Source organism: Centruroides vittatus, unplaced genomic scaffold (genome assembly GCF_030686945.1).
Source record: "Centruroides vittatus isolate TY-2023 unplaced genomic scaffold, ASM3068694v2 contig_301, whole genome shotgun sequence".
NCBI lineage: Eukaryota > Metazoa > Arthropoda > Arachnida > Scorpiones > Buthidae > Centruroides > Centruroides vittatus.
The window spans coordinates 2,164,790-2,179,451 of NW_027121927.1; the positions used below are offsets into that span (position 1 = coordinate 2,164,790).

The 14,662-nt window shown below is 37.3% G+C and overlaps 2 protein-coding genes across 4 annotated transcripts in view; both read right to left on the reverse strand.

Annotated features, from left to right (window-relative positions):
• On the reverse strand, positions 1-9,319 carry LOC136972776 (uncharacterized). The gene is made up of 4 exons (XM_067267421.1): positions 9,199-9,319; positions 7,614-7,780; positions 1,402-1,497; positions 1-1,302 (listed from the first exon to the last, which is right to left on the reverse strand). Exons 2-4 carry the CDS (start codon positions 7,771-7,773, stop codon positions 857-859), a joined length of 702 nt encoding a protein of 233 aa, XP_067123522.1. The 5' UTR covers positions 7,774-7,780; positions 9,199-9,319; the 3' UTR covers positions 1-856.
• Positions 9,199-14,662, reverse strand: part of LOC136972769 (probable methyltransferase-like protein 25) — a 24,953-nt gene continuing 19,489 nt past the window's right edge. The window contains exons 7-8 of one of the 3 annotated variants that reach the window (XM_067267409.1): positions 11,134-11,272; positions 9,199-9,319 (exon numbers count right to left, since the gene is read on the reverse strand). In XM_067267409.1, the coding sequence (XP_067123510.1) occupies positions 11,177-11,272 (96 nt within the window). In that variant the 3' untranslated portion in view covers positions 9,199-9,319; positions 11,134-11,176. Of the gene's footprint in view, positions 9,320-9,411; positions 9,950-11,116; positions 11,273-14,662 lie in introns of those variants that run through there. The other 2 variants (XM_067267407.1, XM_067267408.1) reach the window with 2 other exon arrangements.

Sequence of the window (14,662 nt, forward strand, 5' to 3'; positions counted from 1 at the left end):
TTTATCTTTCACAAGCGGAATATTTATTGACAATTACAAAATGTTCATCTAAAATGGAAAAGCGATTTTTTCGGGACGTTTAATTCGGAAAATCGAAATTAAATCGTGAATAATTCGTCGAAAAGTATCGAATAACAATATTACGGCGACTTCCGAAACCTAAAAGAATATTCGCACCCCTCCCGTTAAAATTATTGATGCCTCTTCTTATAAGAATGGTCAAGTGTCAGCGAACATGCGGAAGAGAAAAATATTATTTTTCAATTGTTTTATACACGGCTTTTATTAAGCCAGAAACATTGGTCCGAGATAGAGAGGAGATTAGATGAAAATGTGTACAAATAATGGGGGGAAAACAGAATTATTTCGCTTTTCCGTAAATGCAAAAACTGCAAAAAATATTTCTTCCGGGGATTTTTTCCATCCGAGTTTCCAACGTATTTTTACTCTCCTCACCTCGAGCGTTGCGGATCCTCTCTTGCCAACTCTCGTCAATTGGCCGGTGAAACAACCGTCCAAAATTTTATCAACTTCGATCCGATAGGAGGGCCGACGTCGTTTCTGTCTCACCCATCGATTCGAATAATAAGATGACGTCCATTTACTTCTACGCACGTTTGAATCCCTACGCTTTTCCTGTCCCCAGTTGCATCGGAATGGAGGCAGAAGAATTCCGGGACTGGCATCTCATCGTTCGTCTGTAGGCTCAAGAAAAACAAAATCGAAACCAAAGAAACCGGTGGAAGGTTTAAAATCTGGAACGAATCATCTTCGTATGAAACGCGTTTTTCCCTCTACGGAATCGGAAGCGTCCCAGAGGTCACTGAGTCAAGAGGGTCAGAAGGGCGTTTAATTGTCAGATGTCCACTTTGCCGTTGGTATCTTCGGACTCCATCAGCATCCCGTTGATGAGCGAGGAGGTGAGAAGCGTGGACTCCGTCTTGTAGACGGACAAGTAACCGAAAACGCGCTCTACTCTAAGTTTCTGTACAAAGTTAAGCAACCGGAAGATGTTGCGAGAGGTGACGTCGGCGCACTCGACCAGCAACACGTACATGAAGACGTCTGGATCGGGCGGATCGAGCCGTCGATAAAAGGACAACCTGGAGACGGAGAAGTCGGGGGAGAGATTGGAGTACATGAGACGGGCGCCGGTCCATTCTTTCCAGGACTCTTCTAAGACGCTGTCTAAGGCGTTTTCCAGACACACGAAGCCGACGAAGACGCAGGCCTTATCGTCCACCGCACGAGAGGCCGAGGCGAAGTTAGGGGGTTGAAAACGGTGGATCTCGGTGTAGATGCCTAAAAAAAAAAAGAAAGAAAGAAAGAAAAGAAAGAAAAAACGACGAGGAATGAGTTTAACAGGAAGAGATGGAAGAAGTCATTTATTTTGGAGCTCACCTTGGCGCAGGTCGAAGTCTTCTCCCAGTTCCGAAGGTTCCAATAGAGCCACTTTGTTGGTGTTTAGATGAAGACGATGGATGACGGGATATATAACTAGATGGGGGGAAAAAACTGACCTTAAAAAATAGATCAGGCTTGATCGAAATAGATTGGTTTTACTCTTGCCGTCTGACTCCAGACAGCAAGAGTAAAACCAATCTACTGAAGAGTTCAGAGAATATCGACGAGGTACGGAATGGCAAGTATCAATAACAGAAAATGTAGATACAGTGAAACCTCGATGTGGGTCCCTGCTAAATAGCGCCATTCTGGTGGACGAAACGCTTAAGTCAGCCTCAGCTTATCAATCTAGACGCTAGAGAACCCGAATCGAATCTGGGCGAATAAGGACCCAGATTCGATTCGATCCATAGACCGTCAGTTAGACGGCCAGATGGCCGAGCGGTCAAGGTGGCAGCCTACCGCTCTGGGGGACCCGGGATCGAATCCGAACGGGTCGAATAATCCCCAGGAATTTTTCGGGGGTGGTCCGTTCGGATATGTCGGGCCCCGTCCCTCACCACCCGGTCGCCCCATTGTGGGCCTGGCCGAACCCATAATGGGCCTTCTAAAAAGAGGCCCTCTTAGTGCCCACAGGGCGGAAAGAGTTAAAAAAAAAAAAAAAAAAAAAAAAAAAAGACCGTCAGTTAGAGATATGTCTGTTCTTCATCAAGCCATCATGTGTTTGGCCAGGCCCACAATGAGATAGCCGGATGGTGAGATGCGAGGTCAGACATATCCGAAACGGAAATATTTTCTTTTTACAACGACGTACCCGATCATCCGCAAAGACTCAATGTTTACATTACCCGATTAGGCCGAATTTGCCATACATCACCTCAGCAAGAGACCAGTAAGTTGCATATTCGTTTCGTTTATATCTAGAATTAAGGCTTGGAAAACAATAACCGATAGCTTTATTCGAAGGAAACAAGACACCTTGTCTCTCAGACATATTCGGACGATCGTCTCCGAAAAATCCCTAGGATTTTCCACCGTTCCACAGTCGATCCCAGGTCTTTCCGAGCTGCGGACTGCTACCTTAATTGTTCGGTCACCCTACCATCGACCAGTAGTACTATCACGTCGTCTATTATTACATTGTGTTATAGAATAATTTAAATCTTACATTAATCGTCTTAACATGCACAGTTGATAAAAACTACAAGTAAGTTTGTGTACAGTACATCCAAAACTTCTTTAAACTCGTGTTTTTACGTATTTCTTAACTAAGAATTTTTGTCTGAAAGTAAAGTCTAATTAAAAACAGCTGTAGCAATTTTTTTAATTCAAATTGTTCAGTACCTTTAGTTTCTAGTTGAAAATAGCATATAATAAGCCTACTTGCTTTTAGTTTTAACGTGTAATGTTTATAAGTTTGCACTATACCTAACTAAATTAATATAAGCAAATCAGTAAACTCTTTTAGGTTTTAAAATATAACTTAGTATTTATTAATGTAAATATTGAAATGAAATGTTTCTGATAAACTCTTGTATTGATATTCACTTTATTCGTATCGAAATTTTTCCGGTTAATTCTCGAGAGCCATGCAGTTTGCCTTCGTCGTGAAAGCTCCCCAGTTTGGGATCCTTGATGACAAATAATGCTGGGAATTTTAAAAAATGATGTTTCTTTGTTGTTGAGTGAACTAGCATTACATCCAATTACACAACAAATCACCATAGTGATATTCGAAACGAAAAAATCAACACAAAAACCCCAGTTAAAGCGCACGTGAACACACAAAACGTAAACAAGTCACAGAGTCACAAAGATGGCGCTGGACAATTGCGCATGCTCATGACGTCACTCGTGATGTCGACATGAAACTTCTCTATAATAGACCATATGATAGTACTACTGATCGGAAATAGATAAAATCGGTAACAATTCGATCGAGTCAAAAAATATTCAAATTTTTACAGTTTTTTGTACATCTGAAAGTCATAAGGTTTGATTTCAGATCTCATTTTCTGAATTTGATCAGAGGGAAGTGTGTGAACTAACTGATTTTGTTTTCTGAAGAATGTAAACCCCCGCTAACTCGGACTCCACCAACTCAGACTTGGCATAACATGGATAAAAAGGTACAGTAATTTAAAGTTTCTCGACAGCAGAAAAATTAGGTTAAGTATTTTTATTCACCTTTTGTGTATTGCTTATATTTTGCAGATTCGGATCTTCAAAGATTTAACAATTTGTTTAAAGTATACTTGGCTGCATATTCAGACGGGACCAACGAAAATCGATAGAAAAGAATCCAAGAAGAGTAAATATGTGTTAAAGATAAGTCGAAGAATATAAAAAACTGTTAAATACTTAGTATCTATTGCCATCAAAAAGAAATCAAAGCATGATATTATGTGGAATGCCTTTTTTACTTCATTTGCAATTAGATCTAAACAAACATGTCACCAGCTTTCTGCAACAGGAATCGGTGTACTACCGGTAGCAAAAAAACTAAAATACTATTCGATTATTGCTCTAAACTCAAGAATATATAACTTACTTGTTAGTTACTTCCAATAAATTCCATCAATAAATTTGTCTGTAACCTTATTAACGGAAGTGAAACGTGATCCTATTGTAATGAAGAGTAGAAAAAGAGAAGGGAAAAAAGATATAACATATAAAATATTTATAGGACACAACATAATATTTTTAATAAATTTATAAATAATATATGACTATGTGTCATTCCTCTAGCTTTGCAAGTACATTTACAATCGATATTTTTAACTTACATATTCATATATTGAAAGTTATTTTATGAGGTCGGTCATTAATATTGGATGACTGTCAGCAATGATGATTAAATCGTCAAACTTTTTTTTTATCATTGTCTGTGATTCCAAATACCGTTTATATTTGTAGATGAAAATATAGCTTCGGCTTCAAAGAGGTCTTTTTGACTCTTCCAGTTTCAAACTTTCAAACTGTTCATCACATTGGCTATTATTATTGCAATACACATATTTGACAGTTTGAGAGAAAATATTCTATGCTTTAAGGCTCGTTCGGACACGTCCAGTAAGTCAATCGAGCGGCCAGTAGCCACTTACTGAAAAGTTTAGTGCATAAAATGTATCCGGACTAGTACAACTGATAATGCAACGAGCTTCGAGATGGACAGTCGTAGACGTATTATTCGGCACTGAATACAGTGGCGGATACAAGGGGAGGCTATAAGGGCTTATAAACCCTCTCCATCGACATACACACACACACACACACACACAAATAAAATTTATATATTCGAACTTCAAAACATTGTTTTAAAATTATAAGCAGTTTTGAAAACAGAAGTCATTTAGCCTGTACAAATTTTCATCCCGGGTCCGTTCTTTTCTTGCCAATCTGTCGCCTATCAGGACACGCTCCAACCGCATAATCAAAATGTAAGTTCCTTGTGTTATACTTCTCGAGCGGCCGACTGAGCACGAACACCTCAGCCGACCTCACCTTCCTAACTGATCCAAAAGTTTCACCAAACAAAGCCAGTCCCTGGGCCATCGTTGCCGAAGAACTGATCGTCAACATCGACAGTGACATTTGGACTTTCTCTGGACTCTTATCACCCGACAGAGAAATATGACGAAATCCTTCATAAAGCAACCAATAGCAAAATTTTGTAAACATGTTTTTATTTAATTAACATTAAACGGGTTCAATTCTAAATAATAATCCAAATTCAGTGTCCAAATCGCACCCACATACGACGTTCTGGACCCCTCGTCCCGCCAATTACACCCCGTCGGTAATTCCACTGTCAGTTTTGTTTTTTTTTTTAACTCTCTGCCCTGTGGGCACTAAGAGGGCCTCTTTTAGAAGGCCCATTATGGGTTCGGCCAGGCCCACAATGGGGCGACCGGGTGGTGAGGGACGGGGCCCGACATATCCGAACGGACCACCCCCCGAAAAATTACTGGGGATTATTCGACCCGTTCGGATCCGATCCCGGGTTCCCCAGAGCGGTAGGCTGCCACCTTGACCGCTCGGCCATCCGGCCGTCCTGTCAGTTTTGTTAATAAATATAAACGTTCCGGGCTTGTGTTTAGATTTGATAAATTAAAAATAGCCTATACTGAATAAATAAATAATTTTAATTAAAGATAAATTATCGAATAATATATCGCATTTATCTGTTAAAACGTAACGCAAATAACTAATTTTGGTAACACTTCTTAACCTATTTTTAACTGGTTGGCTAGCGTCGTTCAGGGGCTAGCTTCTGGAGCTTTATGCAGGCCATATTGACTAACCTCAACACCATCTGTAGATCATTTTATTCCCGAATATGTGAGAAAGACTTGGTGTCAGAAGACGTCCGAAGTATCCTCTTTAAACGGAGTTTCGTCGGTAAAAGAAGTTTCTCCCGATCAGAGAATTTCCGGTACAAATAACGGAATCAATAGCTGCTATAAGAATGCGTCGGGAATAAAAAAAGACAAAAAAGAGCGGGGAAAGAACGAAAACCAAGACCTTTGAGGTTTCGGGTATGGTAAGAAGACATCAAAAACACTAAATAGATAATCAGCGTGAAGGGTATTCTATTCTCAGCCTACAAACTCGTGAGAAAGGAATGGTACTGTACCGTCTTGCAGCCAGGTTTGTTACACAATCATTATGTTCTAGATTGTGTAACAAACCTGGCTGCAAGAGTAATGAAAATCTCAACTGAAGCTATGGAGAAATAAAAAAAGTGATGAAATTGTAGGAAAGATTCTATACTAAACTTTACAAAAGAATAAGAATTGATAGACATCAAACGTACTGTACTTCTAAATTCTCGTTGGAAGTTGAGAGGATGAAGAAAATTCGCCTACTCCCATTTGGAAACGAAGGCCGGATAAACATCTATGACCTGCCAACTTTTGAAAATCGAAATTGGTGGAAGAAAGACTAGAAATTACGAAACTGTCGCTAACCCAGCTTTAATTTAAAGCCTTGATTCCACTTCACGTTTCCAGCAGTTACGGCGACAATTGCTATTGAAATAATCCCAGAAGGTAGCGCTCTAGCGGCTCGCCGCGCAGCTAAGGAAAATTGCGATGTGTCGAATATTTGTAGCTGTCACTAAGATCCACCATTTTCGATATCCAATAAAATGATAACATATATCTGACATCAGAACAATAGAATCTCCTCTGTGCTCGAAAATGTGACAGTGCATCTAATTGGCCAGGGATAGCGAATCTATGCTCAAAGTGGCACTTAAGAAGAAATCCTCTGGCTCGTAACATATACGATTTCAATTTATCACCTATGTTTTTCAACCATCCTTTCGGTTTATCACCTTATCATCTCTTTTTCAATCAGATTTTTTACACTTATTCTAATTAAAGCGTATTCATTTAATATTTCTAAATATCGTTATTCGAAGTCTAAAACTTTGGCACGCTTAAACATCTTTAAAGCCAAATTTGCTTACTATATGGCAAGCGGGCTAAAACGGTTCGCCATCCCTGTAATAGGCCAATGTATTAGCGTTTCTAATCGGCTTCTTTTGCATAACTGCCAACGTTACTGGAGAACGTTCAGAGGCGAAGATGTAAAACATTATTACATCAAAAGATGGAATAATGTTTTACATCTTCGCCGTTCCTGCTGAACACACGTAAGTGGAGTCAATGCTTAAGGTTCGATTCTAATTACAAGATCGCCGCGAGTGATGGCGATAAACGTTTAGCACCAAAATTACACATGTGGTATTCCACAGCATTCAATGGAATACCGCCGTTTATTCCATTGAATGCTTTGGGACTACACAAAGGAGCCGATTAAAAATCTAATACATCGGTCAATTAGATGGACTGTCACATTTTCGCGCAAGGGATATATTCTATTGTTCTGACGTAAGATATACGCTATCACTTTATTGGCTATCGAAAGCGGCGAATCTTAGTGGCAGTAACAAATATTCTATACGTCGAAAATTTTCCTTAACGCGCAAATCTCCTGGAGATAGATGCCTTGTTTAATTGTTTCCATAGTAATCGCTCGCCGCTACTGTAAACTTGCAAGTGGAAGAAAGCTTTATTCGTCGTATGATGTTTTTTCCCATTCCATCACAAACTAACAATGCTTCTTCTAGCGAAAAAGGGTGGTTAGTGAGGAGCGGTACCGATCCTGAAGGAAAGAGAAGCGAAATATAGTAAAAATATTACCTCCTTTTTCGACGCTGTTGAAGGTTTCTCCCTTTTCGAACCAAGAATGTTTCTGAAGAGTCAACCACAGGTTCCGTCTTCGGTTCCTGTACGATTCTTTCTCCGACCGCGCGTGAGCGACGAAGGAAAAGACGAAAAAGTCGTTGAAGACGTTCTCCATCTTAACGCTGTAAGAAACAAAATCAATTGGTCCAATAAACTAATGTTTCCCCATTAATATTATCGTAAAAATTTCTATCCTAGAGCGGAAACTTCAACGATTATAGTTGCAATTGTTATTGTATTGACTTAAAATATTATTGCGGTAAAAAATGCTTTCGAGTGATGGAAACGCGTATGTCCGGGAAGCGATGACGTAATCTCGGATGATTTCAGTACGAGAATGGCACGAATTAGGATCGGCTCCGAAAGTATAATTGGAAAGCTGTAAATATGAAACGAGAAAGGAAAATATCACCATACTTGTGTCTGTGAAACGACTTTATTTAAAAAACAATAAAGTGTTATTGGTTGTATTGCTGATATGATGAAATAAATCGAAATTAATTGCGCTCTATACTAATTTGTTTCCTCAGCATAATTTCTATATTTTATAAGATATAGAAATTATGATCTATATGCTGTGTACAAATATACTCTAAAAATTTATAAACCACTAGGTCATGTATCTGGTATAATAATTTGTCTTTATTCTTATTCCTTTGAACTTCACTTTTTTTATTTTACTATATTAATTTATAACCTTCAGTCATTACTGTACATAAACAAAATAATCTATTAATCACCAATTCCTAGAAATTACAGCACTGAACTTCTTCAGGTCGTTTGATCGATAAATTAATTTCTGATGTCGAAACCATTCGTCGAGTCATCAATTCTTTATAAATCGGCAATTCAGTTGACACGTTACAAATCTTTTGATCTTGAATGCTTCGAGTCGGTACGTGTTATCCATAATACACCATTCTAACCAGAGCGAACGAACTGAATTATTTGATTGAATTATTAAATGAGCTCAATCGAATGATTCGAGTTGTTGAAAAAATAGTTTTCCCGTCACTAGAACAAATAATCCAGCAACGAGTTGCGTAACTTTCCCGGCTGATTTTAATGAACTTATTAATTTCAAACCGCAATTATTTATTTCAGCAGAAAATGTGAAGATTCGTCTAGAAAACAGTTTTGAAACTCAATCAAAAGCATTTATAAACACCTTACAAAATTAACGGTTTTACAAAATCGAACGATTCCATCAAACTATTGTGTTTCATCATCGACCAAAGCCAAATGTCTTCGTTCTCAAATATTAACTTTTACGTGGACAAAAATCTTTTCTTTTAGTCTAACTGGAAATTCTTTTTAATATCTATTCCTTACGAACGCCCGATTCTAAATACGAGAATGTTTTTAACGGGAGCGAATCAAAGGCTTTGGAAATGTTAACATTTCCTTTCTGAGGCACAGCAGAAGAAAAATCGAGACTTTCTATCAGACTGAATAATCATTGGCTAACCTACAACTTAAATTTATTCGTGCTTTTATAAAATACATTTTTTACGACTGAAGAAAGAAACAAAGACTTTACCTGAATTTCTTTTGCCTTCAGTTTTCGGAAGAAATAGAGACGAAAAGGAGCGTCGGAAGGCGGTACGAAGAAGTGGCGATCATTCCGTGTGATGTCGAAACTCTCTGGAGAAACTCGATGACTGAAAATAAATTATTCATGAGACGTCATTGTCTTTAATTGTTAATACGCTGTTTCTCCTACCACTCATTAGCTACGCAAAATCAAAAGTCACGAGATAAAATAAAAATCAAAGCGCAGTTTCGTCACAAAACGTCTTTGAATAGTCGCTATAAAAGCTTGAAACGTTAGGGTACTGCACAGCGACGGGAGACCCAGGATTTTTCGTAGATGGTCTCACTCAGAGATGTCAGATCCCTACTCTCACCATACGGTCGCTTCCCTCGAGGACCTGACCGAATAGCGGACAGCCTTCTTAGAATCCATAGAGAAGAATCAAAAATGAAAGAAAAACAACCCGAAAATCGTTCCACGAATACCTAAACATTTTCTCTAAACTGAATTAAAGCTGTTCTCCAAACCACCGTTAATTTGGGAAATAACTTGGAATAGGGAAGAGTACTCACCCGATACAAAGCAAAGGTCTGAAAGGTATTTTCGCCTCGGAATTTGAGTCGTTAACCTGAAAGGGCGGCGGGAAAGAGGGACGGAATCGTTTCTTTCGTCGTGTTGTCACGTCGTCATAGAGACGTCAACCGAAATATCGAACCGGCGCTCTTCCCACTTAACGGAGCGGCAGTGCCAACCGATTCTGGAATGGAACGAAGGAGCAGTTTTAGATGATAAGCGAGAAAGTGCCTTCTCATCTTCCTTTACTTGGGAATGAACATTTCCTTATTTATTCCTAAATAAAGTACTGGCCAATTACGGTCTCCGGGATAATTCGATGCCTTACTCAACCAATAAGAATCTCGTTCGGTAAAAATCGACCTTTCCGATTGGAAGAACAAATTAAACTCTAGAAACACAAAGATTAAATTTAGACCTGAACCGAATGCATCTGGTGATTTGTTATTAGAAAACGAGAGAAAATATCGTTGTGACTTTCTTCTCCCGATCAACAATTTACATTTAATATTTTAAATGGAACCACGATAGTCTCCCGGGGCTCGGGCGGTTCCCGTTTAAAACATTCTGATTAACCGGCGCCATTTTCTACCTCGGTAATTAGCGGCTCGGCCGACGAATATTAAACACCGACAAAGAGGGGCGTAACAAAAACAAATTAATTATTAAAGTTTGTTGTGTTCCGTTGCCAAGGTAAGTGGCGTTCCGTGCGTCTGCCCGAAAATTCGACTCTCTCCATTAAGGCTTCTTTTTAAATATTTTAAGGATTCGTTACAAAGACAACTTTGCCTTTCCAGATGCCAGATATTTTCAACCGGGTTCTTTCGACTTTAATCTCCGTTTTCGATCGAAAAAATGCGAGAAATCCATTTATACTCTTGGCTACAGTACACACGAAATTGTCCACATCGTTTTTCGTTTCTTAGAGAACTAATGATAAAATTAAATAGTAGTGTTTTCCTCAAGGTTTGCAAGTTTTAAAATTATTTAATTTTGCCATGAATAAGGAAGCCTTTAGCGTAAATCACTCTTAAATGTTCGATATAATTACATAGAAAAAAAGGATCTGAAATAAAGCAAAACTCTATAAACAGTCCGAACATTACAGAAAGAAGGTGCAACTTATCAGTTTTCATAAAAGATACAGAAAAAGTTTGCGGCATATTATGCGCCATGTTCCTTATTGTTATTGCTCTTCTTCACCAGGATTTGGCGCAGACCCATCCTTTCGCAAAAACTGTAGTCGAAATATATCGCGATGTGCGCAGCTCCACGAAAACCCTTGGCAGAATTTATTCATCGTTAAATTCGCTTAATGTCTTCGCGTCTATACAAATTATTTAAATAAAAAAAAGGTCGATAAATTACGTTTTATTACTAATAAAATTGTAATTTTCGAAGAAATGATCCTTCACTCTGCTTTCTTCTTGATGGCAATCAAGGCGTAGCATCGGGGAGAAATCAAGGAATCGAACAGACGCGTCAAGTACGCTTCTTCCACGCAATCCTGAAACAAACAAATACTTCCGTTAGAAAAGTCTAATTTTCGCCAAGTCTTTTAAATCGGTTCCTAAAATATATACAAGAGATAGAATAGTCACGTATCAGTTCATAATATTGGTTGACGACGATATTATTTTGAATAACCCTTTAGGATTAATTAAGGATAAATTGAAAGGGGAGAAATTTTTCGCCTCGGCTAACAATCCTAACTTCACGAGAAAAACTGTACAGGAATAAGAAAATCGTTACATCGAGGTTATGGTGGTTGACGAAAACGCTACAATAATCCGGAATTGTTCTTAATATCGGTAGTTTCCAAATTACTGGACGGGATGGTGCCAACAAAACTACATCTTGGAAGCCGGGAGGTACTCGTTTCCTCTCAATAATCGCCTAAGGTAAGACGACTATGCTAAATTGTCTAGAATGTTTCGAAGGGAAGCATTCTAGAAAATTTGGCACTCGTCTTCATACAGAAAAACAAATTGCTTGTAAAACTTGTAAAAGCAATGTTACGCTTTTATGTGTTTCGTGTAAAAGCGTAGCAATATATATATAACAGTTAATTTGTAAAATGTCATATAATTTTTTAATGGTATTTAGTAAATTATAGTGCATAGTGTATGATGTCTGAACATGAGATCGTTTGACATCGTGTACGAAAACGTCTAGAAAATTATTCACGTTGTAAAGTATGTTAAGGAATTATTTGAAATGACTTGTAAGTAATCCGCTCCAGAAATTCATTACATTATTATTAAATATATTCACTAGTTGGAATGGAGAGGGAAAAAGATACGAGAAAAGAAAGAAAATAACACAAAGTCGTAGTTTTGTTCCCGTTTTTCTCAATTTTCCGTTCGACAAAGTCTATATGACGACGTCGTCAGCATCTGGTAAAAACTCAAGCATCTTACTCTGCTGAAAGTCGCACAAAATTCGTCTTTGGCTATACAAACCAAATACGAAAAAAGCAGCGCGTCATTCTATTTATTTCCACATATAAATCATAAATTAACGAGTGAAATTGAAATGCCAGAACTTTATGCAACGGCGTGCATTCCAAAGAGAAATATTTTTGAACATTAAAATTTCACGAACAAAATATTGATTATTGAAATCCTCCGAAGTTGCGTCTAAATTTGTGTTTTATAAAGACAAGAAACCGCTGGAGAAAGAAATTACTCAACGCAACGTCCAAAAACAAAATATGCTTGATTTTCTTCGATCTATTAAATATGCTAATGTCTTTCGACCGTACTTTTGTTTCGTAGAATTTTATAGTTTTCAATGCAGTTTGTTTTAAGAAAACAAACAGCGCTACGATGACAACGGAAGATGGCCTCGGGTACTGCAACTAATTTAACTTGTTCACGTATCATCGAAAAAATCACAGATGACAAATATTCCGTTTGTTTTAATTGGTTCCAAACATCTAAGTTTATGAGCAAGGGCCAGATATGCATGCACGTGCATGGTTTTTTTTTTTTTTTGCGTGTTTGTTTTTCTGATGTCAAAACTTCAATATAAGCACGATTTCGGCCCAAGTAGATCAAATTAAGGTTGTCGGATAACGCATATTTTATATAGCTTTTTAAAAATGCATATAAAATTTGCGTTTATGATTTTTTACTGCATATTTTACAGATTTGATCATTTTCGGTAGTGTTTAAGCGTTTTATAAATTTTATAGATTGTTTGCATGATTGCGAGTGCTATTTTTCAAGTGATCTATAGTTTATTTCTGCTATCTGTGCAGTGAATCTTTTTTACGCATGTACAGTACAATTTGCTTGAGAAATATCACTCGTCATCCAAATACAGATGGGTGCGCACAATTCAACTGTTTTAAATTTGAACCGTCCAACTCGTATTCCTTTAAAGTCCCACAAACGAACATGTTTTGCATTGCCATGGAAATCTTTCTATTCTCAAATCCTTTGAATTAATTGGATTAAAATTCTTGTAAATGTTATATCTATTAATTTAATAATGTTAAATTTAAATCTTTCAAAAACTTCTGCAAGTCTGATGTTTAATTAAATATAAGGGAGAGATCATTTCTTGTTAGTAGTCAAATATATATATGGAGTATGCGTAGAAAACATTCCATTATATCAAGTTCAGTTTGACTAACAACATGGATAAAACAGTAAAAATTACTGCAGAATTGCTATAAGAAACTAAGTGAAGGAGTTTGATTCTGGACATTTAAAATAAATGGAAAATTCCTTATTGTAATGTATGCCATAATTTGTTCCTGCTAAAAAAAATTCAAATGTCTTAGCATGTTGAAACGTCTTTACACCAACGCAAAGTGAAGCGTCAAAACGAGCCAAAACCGCACTTGATCACAGATAAGTCTATCTGCCTGACACTTTAGCAGAGTTCAAGATATCGGTTGGAAACGAAACAATACTATCAAGTTCGACATTAAATCTAAAATTTAATTAATAACTTAATAAGAACGTTTACGCATTTCTCATCGTTTATACAGGGATGCAGACAAAATAATACGAATGTTATTGTTACAGCCCTGTACGACTACTTCAGACCAGTAACATAACCACAGGAAGAGAAAAACTAGGTTAACCTAGTTTTTCTCCTCCTGTGGTGCCCTAGTTTAAATCATCCTCAATCATCTTGTAAACAGTTATATTACATAGAAATAAATTCAATAATTTGATCAGATAGCATAGAGATATAGAACTTTATTGAGTATGTAATTTTCTTCGTAATTAACTTGATTATTCTATAATTGTGTTTTGTGAAGTCATCGCTTTCAAATTCCTTGTCACCTATTGTCGCTCGTTTATTTCCTCCCATCTAAAAAGTACGACGTAATTAGGGTTTCTCAAACGGGATCCCTGTTGTTTTTTTAACCCGGGAAATCCCGCAAATTTCTTAAAAGTTTACTTTTTTTCTTATTTTGTGTTAAGGTTGAGGCAAATACAAAGTATAATTAACACACAAACTGTCAGAATTCATTTGTATTTATTAATTTTAAACCTACTTATTAGTTTTTAAAATTTTTCTTGATATGGCATGTCACAAATGGTCAATAATCAATATGCAGCTTATTTGTGGCAGGACTGAAAATTCTTTGTCAGAATTGAACCTGTATGTAATATCTGGAATAATTGTGCTTATGCAGTCTTAATTTTTAACCATGTCCAGTAACTTCAATAACTGCACTATGCCGGGTTGTGCAAATTGGGCAAGAATACAGACGAGTACGAAGTATGCAAGTATGACGTTTTTCTTCATAAACCTGATTATTAAAGACAAACGAACTGCCGAATTATCGGGCTATAAGCTTGATGTTTCTATTAAAGCAGCCCAGATAGACAAATCAAGAATACTAGAGAGCAAAAGAAGTACAGTACTACAATCT